Source organism: Sphaeramia orbicularis, chromosome 15 (genome assembly GCF_902148855.1).
Source record: "Sphaeramia orbicularis chromosome 15, fSphaOr1.1, whole genome shotgun sequence".
Classification (NCBI taxonomy): domain Eukaryota; kingdom Metazoa; phylum Chordata; class Actinopteri; order Kurtiformes; family Apogonidae; genus Sphaeramia; species Sphaeramia orbicularis.
This window is the reverse complement of record NC_043971.1, coordinates 48,774,633-48,789,385: the sequence shown is the minus strand read 5'-3', so window position 1 is coordinate 48,789,385 and position 14,753 is coordinate 48,774,633. Positions and strand designations below refer to the sequence as shown.

At 40.9% G+C, this 14,753-nt stretch overlaps 1 protein-coding gene across 1 annotated transcript in view; it reads right to left on the bottom strand.

The window, feature by feature from the left end:
* The window catches only part of LOC115434503 (neurotrypsin), a 49,806-nt gene that overhangs the window by 5,073 nt on the left and 29,980 nt on the right, over positions 1-14,753 (bottom strand). The window contains exons 6-13 of the mRNA XM_030156479.1: positions 13,577-13,724; positions 12,310-12,488; positions 10,636-10,777; positions 8,785-8,999; positions 5,744-5,885; positions 5,317-5,595; positions 2,658-2,780; positions 762-1,042 (exon numbers count right to left, since the gene is read on the bottom strand). Of these exons, the coding sequence (XP_030012339.1) occupies positions 762-1,042; positions 2,658-2,780; positions 5,317-5,595; positions 5,744-5,885; positions 8,785-8,999; positions 10,636-10,777; positions 12,310-12,488; positions 13,577-13,724 (1,509 nt within the window). The remainder of the gene's footprint in view (positions 1-761; positions 1,043-2,657; positions 2,781-5,316; positions 5,596-5,743; positions 5,886-8,784; positions 9,000-10,635; positions 10,778-12,309; positions 12,489-13,576; positions 13,725-14,753) is intronic.

Sequence of the window (14,753 nt, the reverse complement as noted above, 5' to 3'; positions counted from 1 at the left end):
TTAAAAATGCCATTTTATTGAGTGATCTGAGATGGACTGACCCATGTGCATTTGAGTTAAAAAAAAAAATCCATCCAGGACTCTATATAACAGAGTCATCACCATAGAAGATAACATAGACCAACACCAACAACAACATAGAAGAAAGCACTGCATTTGTAAATTAGTCCATTAAAGATATGTATGCTCTGGCAAAGCCCTTTAACCCCACAACTGCAGTTTAGTTTATCAATGTTTGTATTAATATATCTACTTCTAAGGGTATTATGAAGTACTGAGTCATTAAATATGTATGTCTATGCAGGGGCGCCGCAACCAATTATGGGCCCCATGAAAGCATAATCATTGTGGACCCTACACAAATTGACTATCTTCTCCATCTGTCGAACTGGATCAATCCACCACTGAACCAATCCAATTGTGCTCACGAATTGATTCAACTCATGCACTTAAATGAATCGATTCCTTTCAGCGATTCCTTCATGAATCACCCGTTACTATTATTCAAAGGTTACTATGTAGGTATTTTACTGATCTGATCCACTTGAGATTGAATTGGGCTGAGCGTGGACCCTGAACTAGAATTATTGTTAATATCTTAAGTTTAGTTTTTGCATTTGACAAATTCATCCCATGAACCGGATTGGACCCTTTGGCAGGCTGGTTTTGGCCTGTGGGATTTTTTTTTTTTTTTTTTTTTACACCCGTGGTCTAAAAAGACTGTAGGCGATTTTTTGGGTTCATATAGGGCAGAGATGTACCTGTGACACCCCACCCAGTGATCACACAGGCTGCAGGCCTCTTCTCCCACTTGTTTCCTGGCTCTGGCAGACACACAGCGCCCGTGTGAGGGTTGAACGCCACACAGTTACCCTCTGTGCCTTTGAGCCGCATCAGGGCGATGTCGTACTCCCAGCCCTGACTGTGGTACTTTCTATGGATAACGATGCGTTCAGGTGACAAGGTGCGTTCAAAGTCATCCTGTTCCTCTGTGTGGTAATCACCAAGGCGCAACAAGTAACGGCTTGGGTCTCTGCCAAACCTGAAGGACAAGAGGAATACAAGTGGAATTGGGGTTTTCTATGTCATTGTGGATACTGCTGTGCTGTGAAAATTAGTTGGTAATACTACTATGCTAATGCTAGGTACTGTGCATTAGGAAGGGTAAAATGCAGAGACCAAAATTCCCTAAGGGGGTAATAATGCAAGTTAACCTTTAAACTTTTACAAGCCTACATACATTTTAATCAAATCAAACAATTAGTGCATTATTGCAATGAAAAAGAGCTCTAATAGAACACAAATAGAATGTGGATGTTATGTTTCAAAGTTGAGGCACAAATGTACAAAGGGGTTTTATTTGAACAGTGATACTTGAAGCTAAGGCTCAATTACAAGTGTACATTATTCCCTTTTCCACCAAAATTCCAAAGAACTTTAATAATCAGGAATATATTTACCTGAGTAAATACTGGTAAGCAAATGCAAATTCAGTTTGTGATATTAACATGATTGAAACTGAAGGGCTTTTCTGTCTATCACAAAGAAACAGGTCTTAAAGCTATACCTAGCAATGTGGCATTTCTCACTGCACTCAGTAAAAATTTGAACATGAACAACTTTCCTCCCTCCAAAGCCCCGCCCCCTTCTCCCTGCCTGAGCTCTGACGCTCCCCTCCTCTCACCTGATGCACGTGGTGGGAGCGGAGGGAGGTGGAGGTGGAGGCGGAGGTCCGGCCCGCTTTGGCGTGTCCGCGGACCCCTCCCTCAGTAATCAGATACATCATCAACCTGCTGGGGCTCCTGTTTCATCGGTGGACCCTGTATTTATTCTGTGCAGCACTGGGTCGGTGTCTTCACTGCACCTCATCTCCTGGGGCCATGAGGTGTCCAGGCAATGGGTGCACACACTGTGAACCGTAAGGCCTCCGCAAATTTTCCGTGGACATTTGAGGTTTCACAGTCCATACATTCTACATAATCCTATATTGTGTGACACCAAGTACATGTACATGTATGAGTCCCGCGGTCATAAAAGCTGACCTTCGTGCAGACCTGTCTGTGGAGTCCAGTACACCAGACTCCTGAACTTCATCTCCATCCTTCATTCACCGGACTCCTGTTTGTTCCCTCATTTGCATTTCAGTCCTATCCATACACATCCTTAGACTGTGGTCAGTGACAGGAGGAGCAGCACAAGTGAAGCGTCAGATTCAGAGGTACCCATATCGGATGCAGGGACGGCGATAATGGATCGGATGTGGGACGGTGGTAATTGATAATTGACAGGAGACTCAGCCAGGCTTGGCCAATTATTTCATTCAGACCAAATAAAATGATTGGTCAGAATTTTATCAGAAATATGAGAAATATAAATGAGAATTAAACATTTTTGAGTTTTAATACCTGGTGGATTTCTTTTACATTTTAGTTTGACACACGTTTATTAGGAGCATTTTAAGATGACAAGATGTAAAAATGCCACATCATACGGTATAGCTTTAAGTAATTAGGTAGTAAGCATCATCTTAATTAGTCTTTTAATTATGAGGGATCTAGAGGGAGTTCATGGTGTCACTTGAAGGAAAACAGCCTTTTTTAAAGCGGCATATTTGTTGTAATGAGGTCAGGTGACCATCAGGGAGAGCTGTGTGTTACCTCTTAAAGCAGTGGGCAGCTGTCAGAACCCAGCAGGGGTTAATGAGTGATGCTCCACACAGCGGATGATTCCCTTTGGACTGAGACCTGAGCCACAGAGACACCTGCCACGGCCACTCGCCCCTAGATTCACACACACAAAACAACTGTGCTGTTTTTCCATGCCTGTACAGGACTTTAACAGAGAAACCAGACCAAACATGAACAGATCTATAACAAGGAAAACATCTGTGTGGGATATGTTGCCATTATCACGACACAAACTTATATTTAGATAAAATTCCTTTCTGACTTAAGAAACGCACAGAATAGATTCTGCAGGTTACATGTCAGGCTTTTAGCTTGTTAAGGACTAGGAAACTGTTTATATCTAATTTATTTCAGTGTATTTTTCCTAACCCCATGCAAAGCAATCACATAGAGCCATGGTTCCCAACCAGGGGTCTGCCCCTGTAGGAAGGCCCTAAACATCTGACACAAGGCTTTGTATGCTCGGAATCAGACTTCCGCATGTTTTACAAAATTACAAGAGCATACTGACTGCATAATAATAATTTTGAAAAAGTCTATAAATAAAGCCATTTAAAAAGATTTTTGGTCCTTTCTCAAAAATATTAGGTTATATCACATCTTTAAACAAAGGGGATTCTTCATTTTTAAAGCTGAAGGTAACTGTGGAGAAAAAAAACAATACACATATGGTTCTTGCCAGTGAAGACTAGTGCCCAGACCTCTGTTTCTTCTTTTTTCATAGATCCAAATAGGGAGATCTAGCTAAGTAGCTCATGGCCAATATGTGGGATATGCGACAAAAGGTCATGAGGTTGTGAGGGACTGTTGTATCCAGGACCTCTGTCTGTTTTACATTTGGACAAAACCAAACTCTCAGCTATCACACTACGGTTTCATGATGGTCGTTTTCAGTTTCCTCCAAAAATCCAGAGTTTCTGATTCTGGTTATGAGCATGTTCACATAAAAAAAGGTAGAAATTTTAGTTCTTTAGTCACTCTGTTTTGAGATTATGTATAGATTATATATTATTATACATGCACAAGCAATATTTTACTGCACCACCTTTGGTTTTGATTACAGGAGACATTCACTGTCACATCTTTTTTTGCCACATAATGCTTATGTAGTGTCACAATAACATTTATAATATTTTTGTCCATTTATAGTTGCATTAACTTTTTGATTATTGATGATGGAAAATTGGACCACTGCAGCAAGTCTTCATCACATCCCAAATTAGAGTCTGGACTTTATGGTGGCTCATCCATATATGAAAATTATGTCTCATTCTCCCTGAACCAGTCTGTTACAAGCCTGATGATCCTGATCAGTTCTGGCATTCTCCAATCTTTTTGACATTAGAGACATGAGAAGCTATTTACTGCATCAGTTAGAGTTAAATAACTTGTTACAACTGAAACATAATTAACACTTTCAGTGCCATGGGCCGATTAAATCGGCTTTATGAAAACAACCTGTAAAGTGCCACGGGCCGATCAGATCGGCTTTGGAGAACACGCCATATTTGTGTACAAACAAACCATCCACCCCCATTTCTTTCTCACATTTCGATGACGTTCTTTCTGTGTCCCCCTTTTGAGACCAAGCAGACGGGAATTTGAGGTCACGCGACCAAATAATATTTTTATATCTTTTTAATGTTTCTTATTCTCCGGTGTTTCATCAGAGGGAGCCCTCCATGCCGGGGGGCGGCTGTGGACTCCGGGGGCTGTGGCGCCTTCTCTCACTGAGGTCCGCTCCTTTCTGGTGGGTGGGGGTCCCAGTTGGCCCTCTCCCACTAGTTGGGATGTGGGGCTGTGTTGCTGGTGCCTGGTCGCTGGGGTCGGCGGCTGCCTCCTGGTGCGGATGGCTCCCTGAGACAGCGCCTCCTAAATTGATGTTTTACTTTTACTTGTACACTTTTGTTCTGGTCTACCCGTGCTCAGTCAGTCTTCTTAAGTATGTGTGAGCTTGTGGGTTTGCATGTATATGTGTGTGTGTGTGTGTGTGTGTGGGGGTGGGTGTGGGTGGGGGTCGGTACTGATTTTTAAACTGATATGTAAAGCACTTTGTGCTACAGTTTTTAATGTATGAAAAGTGCTATATAAATAAAGATTATTATTATTATTATTATTATTATTATTATTATTATTATTATAAATTATGCAAATTACGATCAATAATGAATTGGCTGCATCCGGTGCGTTTTGGATCTAATCAGCAATCGGTCGGATGTTACCGAGCGGTTTCCTGCAGGATTCTTCAAATATTATAAAAACGACGCGAAATACTGAAAAATTGCCAAATGCCAAATTCTGTGGCACTTTTAAGGCTTATTAGCCCCTTAACTGTCTGGCACTTAAAGAGTTAACCACTGCAGTACTTACCGATGGAAGGATCTGAACAATTTACTCAGTTAAATCCAGTGAATGTCTCCTGTAACCAAAACCAAAGGTGGTGCAGTGAAATATTGCATATGCGACTTTTTCTTTGGCCAGGCAGTGTATATTAGCCTATAAACAAAGAAGATGGAAGGTCTGAAACTCTTTCCTTTCTTACAGATCCCCTTCCACACAATCTACCCTCAACAAACAGTTTTTTTTCTAAATCAAATTGAGCTCTAACACCCATAGTCTCCATTCTGACCTCAGTGACTTATCTCCTCCAATGATCCTGCGCCGACGCCGTTGGTTATTGAGCCTCTGGCCACAGGTCTGCATTGTGATGGCGGCATCTCCCAGAGGATCCAGAGTGTAATCACAGATGACACCTGCGTCTTCACTGTGGCGACAGTCGTGGCCGTCTTGACCCTCAGCGGGACACTGGCCCAAAGACGACTCCGTTCCCAAACATCGGACATTGTCCAGGTGAATAGGCCCTTTGCCTTCTCCAAAGTATGCCATGGAACGAGCTTTAGCCACACCTCTGGGAAGACAAAACCCCAAATCACATCAAATCAACCCAAAATGATTCATGTGTTTGGTGTCATTTTTAATAAATGATAAATACATGTAATTTGTACATGACACCTGTTCCACAGTCTTAATGTGCATTTTGTACGTGTCATACTAACGTGAATCCCAACTGTCTACACACTACGGCTGCACTGATGTCATTCCAGCCGTCATCACACACACTTCCCCACTGGCCGTTGATGAAGACTTCTACTCTGCCCTCCTTCCTGCTCTCTCCAGCAACCAAACGCACCAGAGGACCTGTAAACAAATGACACCAAACACTTTAGTCTTTATTACTGCTAATACCATTTTACAGGTATAATCTGACAAGATAAAGACTAAAAGCTCACACACACTACATGCTATACCACCATCCTCCCTTTGAATCCACAAAACACAGGAGCTGCTCTATTCCACTGCCTCAACCTGGAAGTTTGTTTGTGTTGTTGTGTGACCTGAGTTTTAGCGTGCTAGTTTGGAGACACTAGCAAACAAACTAACCAGCGGATTAAAAGTTCACAGTTAGCTAGAAACTAAACCCAAAAAGACCCAGTGCTACTTTTGTGGCAGTTACAATGAATTTTCTTTCTATTTAACCTTTCTCAACTGATTTATCACCATCAATTATAATATTACCCTCATTTTGCATTTGCAGAAAACTTAAGTAAAAGTGACTGTTTTTGAATAAAGTTATCAACTAGAAGCACTCGGAGAGTGCAGACCTCCGCCAAGGCTGATCAGTGGACCCCCCGTGGGCCCCCCCACGCCAAGGAGGTTATGTTTTTGCCAGGGTTTGTTTGTCTGTCTGTTTGTTTGTTTGTCTGTCCGTTAGTGTGCAACATAACTCAAAAAGTTATGGATAGATTTTGATGAAATTTTCTGGTCTGCGCCCCCCCCCCCGTGCGCCCCCCCACCCCCGATCACCACCAAAATTTAATCATTTCTTCCTTATCCCATTTCCAACAAACCCTGAAAATTTCATCAAAATCTGTCCATAACTTTTTGAGTTATGTTGCACACTAACGGACAGACAAACAAACAAACAGACAAACAAACCCTGGCAAAAACATAACCTCCTTGGCGGAGGTAATAACTGAGCTGCCCTTTGTCACCCGTTCTGTTCATAATTTTTATGGAAAGAATTTCTAGGCGCAGCCAGGGGCCGGAGGGGGTCCGGTTTGGGGACCACAGGATTTCATCTCTGCTTTTGCAGATGATGTTGTCCTGTTGGCCTCATTGAGCCTGGACATCCAACCTGTGCCCTGGGGCGGTTTGCAGCCAAGTCTGAAGCGAGCGGGATGAGGATCAGCACCTCCAAATCTGACGCCATGGTTCTCAACCGGAAAAAGGTGGTCTGCCCACTCCGGGTAGGTGGGGAGCCCTTGCCCCAAGTGGAGGAGTTCAAGTATCTCGGGGTCTTGTTCACGAGTGAGGGAAGGATGGAGTGTGAGATTGACAGACGGATCGGTGCAGCGTCTGCAGTGATGTGGTCATTGTATCGGTCTGTCGTGGTGAAGAAAGAGCTGAGCCGAGAGGCAAAGCTCTCGATTTACCGGTCAGTCTACGTTCTTACCCTCACCTATGGTCATGAGCTTTGGGTCGTGACTGAAAGGACAAGATCCCGGATACAAGCAATCGAAATGAGTTTCCTCCGTCGGGTGGCTGTGCGCACCCTTAGGGATAGGGTGAGGAGCTCAGTCACCAGGGAGGAGCTCGGAGTAGAGCCGCTGCTCCTCCACGTCGAGAGGGTCCAGCTGAGGTGGCTCGGGCATTTGTTTCGGATGCCTCCTGGACGCCTCCCTGGGGAGGTGTTCCGGGCATGTCCCGCCAGGAGGAGACCTTGGGGAAGACCCAGGACACGCTGGAGAGATTATGTCTCTGGGCTGGCCTGGGAACGCCTTGGGGTCCCCCTGGAAGAGCTGGAGGAGGTGTCTGGGGAGAGGGAAGTCTGGGCATCCCTACTTAGACTGTTACCCTCGCGACCCGGCCCCGGATAAAGCGGAGGATAATGGATGGATGGATAACTGAGCGTAAAAACAAGCATGTCCATTGATCCAACTCCATGGGTTTTACTGGTGAATCAATGTTGTAAAAGATGACAGCGTTTCCATGTTTACTACGGAGCCTCTGAACGTCTAAATGGGTCATATCTGATGACCATGAAAAGATGGCAACTTGTATTTTACACCAATTATTTACATGTAGTGATAGGTTTAGTGAATCAGGAGGTATTAAACAGTTAGGATCAGTAGATGATTTTGGTTGCCAGTGGCTGTTTGGGTCTTTACGGGTTAAGCAATTTCTTTCTAAGATTTTCTCAGATTTAAATTTCAGTTTTAATAAAACACTATTATTATTGTTTCTCTTATGAAATACTAGATTCATCTGTAATGCTCTTTCTATGCATGAAGCCCTTTTGCTTTTATACTTTTTGTGGCTGTTATTTCAGTTGATTCTGAAATAAAGGACAAGTTGTTTGTCATTTTCAGATATGTCTTATTCACATTTTTTCACCTATTCAAATAATCATTTAATCAAATTGAATCAGAGAAAATAATCGTTAAATTAATCAATTACAAAATAATCAATAGCTGCAGCTCTACTGTAATTGTTAGGCACAAAATACACTTCTGTTTAAAGGAAAAAAGTATTTTCTTGTTGCTGCAGCAATATTTGTTGAATTGAATATTTGTTTAACAAACTTAAACAAACAAACATGCATTTTAATTGTTGTGCACCAAATGTTCTTGTTAAAGGAAAGAAAATGTATTGATGGCAGGCTGACAAAACCCTAAACCTAACCCTTCCATGGCTACAAATGTAGTTTACCACCACCAGAGTGTGAATGTGAGTGAATGTATAAATAATGTGAAGCACTTTGGGTGCCCTGAAAAGCACTATAAAAATCCAATCCATTATTATTATTGCTGCAATAAATATAAATAAAACCCACTGTTTTTTTGTGTTTTTTGTACTTTATAATCTAAGTAGTCCACTAGTTGTGACAGTAGTTGATGACTACTATGACTACTAATGCTCATTAGTTGCAGCCCTACACTGTAGGTTTTATTTTTTTCTTCAGACAGAGCTTTGTTGTAATACAGACTTTGACACATGTTCAGTGATTATGTTTGTGTGTATGTTTGTGTGTACGTACTGAAAGGAGGTGTCAGCCTGGAGGTCTTACTGGCGTCCCCACCCCTCTCACAGCGGACTCCCACATCCTCACTGTGGGAGCAGTCATGCTGGCCCCACGCTGAGTGGGTGCAATCCAGCAGAGTGGACTCTGTTCCTTGACACCGGACCTCATCCAGCAGAATCAGGCCCTGGCCTTCTTCGTAAACCCCATCTGGAGCCACCTCTGCTCGGCCTCTGCAAACAACACAAACACAGAACATTCACCTCTGTTAAGTCACAGTGAATCAACCAACATCACCATAGTATAACCCGCAAATGACAGGAACTCCCGAATCTTTAAGTCTTTATTTTCATTGAAGAAAAAAAAAACTGCTGACTTTATCATCTATAAGTTTGTCAAATAATACTGTAAACTAAAAAGGTCTTGAATTGAACATTCACCAACTGAAAAAAAGTCAGTCTGGGCTGAGTACAGGCAAGAAAATTTCTCAGTGACGTCTGTTGTGTTGTGTTTAAAACAGAATGTTGGAGACCTGGGGTGTAGGGGTTCATCCAAGGGAGACTGTGTTTCATCAATGGGAGAGAAAAATGGAAATTAAATCAAAGTAGAGTCAGGTTACAGCCCAAGACTGGTTGGACTGTGGGGATTTTAAGATAGATACACTTTGGAATTAGAATAGACTGGAATAGGAGTTAATAGATTGTACCATGGAGGGAAAGCCACATTTAAGGCTGGGAAACACATCTTAACAAAAAACATACGTCTGTGAAAATGTAACACAGAAACATTCAACTTATGAAATCCTGAGGGAAATACATTCCTGCAAGTGATTTATTGCATTGAACTAAATACTGCAAAAATAGCTGCTGAGCAAAAAAAAAAGTTACACACACACATACACACACACACACATATCTATCTATCTATCTATCTATCTATCTATCTATCTATCTATCTATCTATCTATCTATCTATCTATCTATCTATCTATCTATCTATCTATCTATCTATATACACACACACACATATATATATATATATATATATATATATATATATATATATATATATATATATATATATATATATATATATATATATATATCACTCATTTATCTCAATAAACAAAACTACCGGTAAAGGCACACAGAGAGGGTGAAGAAAAAAAACAAACAAATATTTTATAAACTTATTTACAGATTTATAAACAAATCTTTTATAAACTTAAAAAAAAAACGAAGCATGAACGATGTCTGAAGACCTTAAAGATACTACAAACATCCAAAGTTTTGATGGCTTTTTTGGGAGAAAGAAACCACATACAAAAACACATAGAATTATTTTTCCTTCGTGAACACAAAGATTTTGGTATTTTGTCCTTTCCTTTCAAGAAAATTAATAAATGAATTTTAAATTTGGCAATAAATAAAGTAATATTAATAAAGAAAAAGACATCTGTATTTTTTGTCACTAGTCAAAATAATCAACCACAGTATGTCTATAACAAAAGACAAAAACCAGAGAAAATAAAATGATAAACAGAATATAAATAAAGCTCCAGGAGCAGGAAGGCCATTTGCATAAATCTCACATCACTCTCAACAACCATTCCACCTGAGTACTGATTCAAATGAAATTTTTATTTCTCTATTTGTAAGAAGGAAGATTTGTGGTGTAAAAACATCTTTTCTCATAAATCTGAGGGAAAAGTTGGACAATGTAGTCTATCCTACAGTCTCCAGGATCCTGATAAGAGTAAAGTACTGGATAATGAGCAAAAATGCCATTATATTTGTCATAGTTTTGGATTATCAGTACTTTCGTGGTGCTTTCATAGTAAATGTCATGCAGATGTACCAATACACTGACCTGAAGCCCAGCTGTGTACACACTACCTGGGCGTTGAGTTCAGTCCAGTTGTCATCACAAACTGTACCCCACTGTCCCTGATGGTAAATCTCCACACGACCTTCCCATGGACCATCTGCCCCCACCAGACGAACTGCACCATCTGCAGCAACTCACACAAAACACAATGATTTAGGATGCAGACTCAGGGGTTAGAGGGGAAGGAAATCTGGAGGCATCTGGTTTCACTCACAGTGAAAATCAGATGGCCATTCTTCCACTGGGTCTGATTACTGACCTGCTGCTTGTACACATACAGTGTGTTTAACTGTGTTTGCCAATGGTCTGTTGTAACCAAGTCGTGCAGACAATCACACTGCTCCAACATGAAACTAGAGTTCACTGTGTTTCAGATTCTCTGGGACTTATCAGCCTGTCATTCAGGTATTTGGATTTGAAGGAGCAGGTGGGTCTGATGCACTCCCTCTCTGTTTTCTCTTCCTCAGCTTTGAAACAAATACAATAGAGCTGCAGCTATCGATTACTTTTATAATAGATTAATCAATCAATTATTTTCTTTGATTCCATTAAATTAAACAATTATCTGATTAGGTGAAAAAAATTGTAAAAATGCACAAAAGACATGTCTGAAAATGACAAATGCCCTGTCCTTTATTCCAGAACTAGCTGACACAACCACAAGTAAGAGTAAAAGGATATATAAAAAATGTCTACAGAGAAATAACAACAGTATAAAATTATATATAAAACTTTATAAACACACAGACGCAAGCACGCATGCGCACACACACACACACACACACACACACACACACACACATACACACACACACACACACACACACACAAACAATATGTGCACTGCAGTCGTCAACGTATTTATATCCAACTGGCTAACAACTTAAGATGCGACTAACACACAACTGTGTTGATCCTGGCATCATGTGCATCAAAATAAGCATCTGAGTGAAACACAATGTACAACCACTGTTTTACGGTACTGTACACTATCTCGACTGATTCTGTAAAGGAAATGGTTTGATGAAAATTTGCAACACTTGACATTAAGGGGTAAAATAGCAACAGTTTAGTTTTGCTCCTTTGCCAAGCATTGTTACCATTTTCTTAATTCATAAAGATCCAAACATCCCCCACTGACCAAAACCATCTACTGATTTAAACTGTTTAATACCTGTTGATCCACTCATCCTATCACTACATGTAAATAATTGGTGTAAAATGCAGTTTGTCATCTTTGACATGACCCATTTGGATGATCAGAGGCTCTGTAGTGAACGTGGAAACACCATCATCTTCTACAACATTGATTCACCAGTAAAACCCATGGAGTTGGATCAATGACAGTGGATGGACACACTTGGTTTATGTTCAGTTAATGATATAGTTTGCTGAAAAAGTCTTTTTTTTTTATTATTTGCTCAACTTTTTACCTTTTACACAGCCTTTATGAACATCTACATGAACATCATGATCAGTAAATGAAATATAAAAAGTACCTGATTTTCACTGAAGAATTCAAAATGCAGAAGATAATATTATAATAGATGGTGATAAATCATTTAGGAAAGATCATGGCAAACATGATCCCACATTTTTCATGATCAGTGTTCAGTGATAGTTTTGTTAGTCCATATGATCACTGCTGGTTCTAACCTGTGTATGGGTTGCAGGAAACCCCAGCATCATCCATGTGCCCACAGTTGTGCTGCAGCCAGTCATTGTGAAGACATTCCTCCAGGGCAAGCTCATTCCCAGTGCACTGAACCCCATTAAGGAAGATTGGGCCAGAACTGTGGCCAAAGTGGGCCCTCCTCCATGCCTTGGCCACTCCACTGATGTTTAAGACAAATAAGAACTGAGGTCATGTCCTGTAGCTCAGGAGGAATTCATACCTACATTTGGTTGCAACTGAAAAAAACAAAAGTATGTCAAGTAGCAATATCAAAAAAGATATAGTAAGAAACAGTCAGAAAATGCACTTTATAACTACAACTGCATAAATAACAAGAAACAAAACTGGATTCATGAATAGTAGTAGCAAGTTGAAAAAAACAGTTGCTGCCTGTTCACACAATTTAGTCATGGTCATTTACTATAAAATATCTGTATAATACAGTTTCCCAAGGCATTCCTGAGATATTGCATTTATAAGAATGAATTGATATGAGATTACATAAACCTTGACCTTTGACCTTTAGCCACCAAGTTTCATTTTATGGTCAAATTTTCCATATCTGTGTTCTGTCTTGTTCCTCACTCATTAAGATTAGATAGATAGATAGATAGATAGATAGATAGATAGATAGATAGATAGATAGATAGATAGATAGATAGATAGATAGATAGATAGATAGATAGATAGATAGATAGATAATATACTTAATATAAGTATGTAAGTAATAGTAGTTGTAGTAATAATAGGGGCGGCTGTGGCTCAGATGGTAGAGCGGGTCGTCCAATAACCGAAGGGTTGGCAGTTCAAATCCCGCTCTGTCCTAGTCAGTCCATTGTGTCCTTGGGCAAGACCCTTCACCCTCCCTGCCTCCAATGCCACCCACACTGGTGTATGAATGTTTGGTGGTGGTAGGAGGGGCCGTAGGCGCAAATTGGCAGCCACGCTTCTGTCAGTCTGTCCCAGGGCAGCTGTGGCTACAGATGTCGTTTACCACCACTAGAGTGTGAATGTGTGAGCGAATGAATAATGGGTCAATAATGTAAAGCACTTTGGGTGTTTAGAAAAGCGCTCTATAAATCCAATCCATTATAATAATAATAATAATAATAGGACGCACTTGTTTCATTTTCTTGTCCATTTGATATATAGTAGATGTGAATGATGTGTTATATTTACAGTCCTGTCACAGCTGGGACACACTCTCTTTACACTCAGTGAATCAGCAGCACAGCAGGCGGTTCTTACCCCAGGCCCAACTGTCTACACACCACTTCTGCATCAGTGTCATCCCACTGGTCATCACAAATGGATCCCCACTCGCCAGCATGGTAGACCTCTACTCGGCCCTCGAAGTCTTCCAGGCCTCCCACCAGCCGCAACGGGATACCAGTTCCTGACAAACAAGAGGCAAAACAAGTACAAAACAGACACAATATAAGGAAACATGAAATGTGTTCGACGCTCATGAAGAAAAGCCTGTGGATGTGTCATTATAATGGAAGTCCCATGCTCTCTTCAGGGGCAGCCACGGCTTAGAGGGCTTGAGAATTGGCTTGTGACCGAAGGGTTGTGGGTTTGTTTCCCAGACTGGCAGAGAGTTGGCTGATGTGCCCTTGAGCAAGGCACCACCCCCACCCCCACCCCCATTTGCTCCCTGGGTGCCTGACATGGCAAGCCCACTGCTCCTAGTCTGTGGTGTGTTTCTAAATGTTTTAGCTTTGTTACACACGACTGAATATTCTACTGTGAGCTGAAGCCACATTTTACTGTCTTCAGTTCATAATGGTGTAGTGGAGTTGAAATGTGTGACAAAAATCTCACACAAATGTCCACTGCAATGTATAGTTTCTCTGAATGTGCAGTCTTTTACTTATTAACTCGCAATTATAAGGTGAATGAACTTCTGCAATGTGCAAGTCATCAGGTACATGTTCTAAGCTTGATTTCTACACCTCTATGACCTAGTGTCTATCCTATATATCTGTCTTGGGTGTTGTTTAATACAGGGAAATATATATATGCATGTTCAATACACAAAGCAATGAAAGAAAAAAAAAATCTCAGATCTAATTTAGGTTGCACTCATTTGCATAGGATTACTAAATTAATTTATTTATTTTTTACTTGACCTTGTCATGTCTGCTCCCAGACTGTGTCTGTCTTTTCTGTTTTCTCTGTCATTTCCTGTTTTATTTTGCTAAGTTTCCCTCTTGTGTCATGTCTGGTGTCTTTACTTCCCCTCCTTGATTGTTTCACCTGCTCCTGATTACCTGACTCCTCCCTGATTATCTCCACCTGTGTCCAATTGTCTTCCCGCCCTCTTGTGTATTTAAACCCTGTGTTTTCCCCTGTTCCTTTGCCAGTTTGTGTTCTACCTTTGTGTGCTCACTTACCAGCGTTTTTGGATACCTGTCAGTCTGTC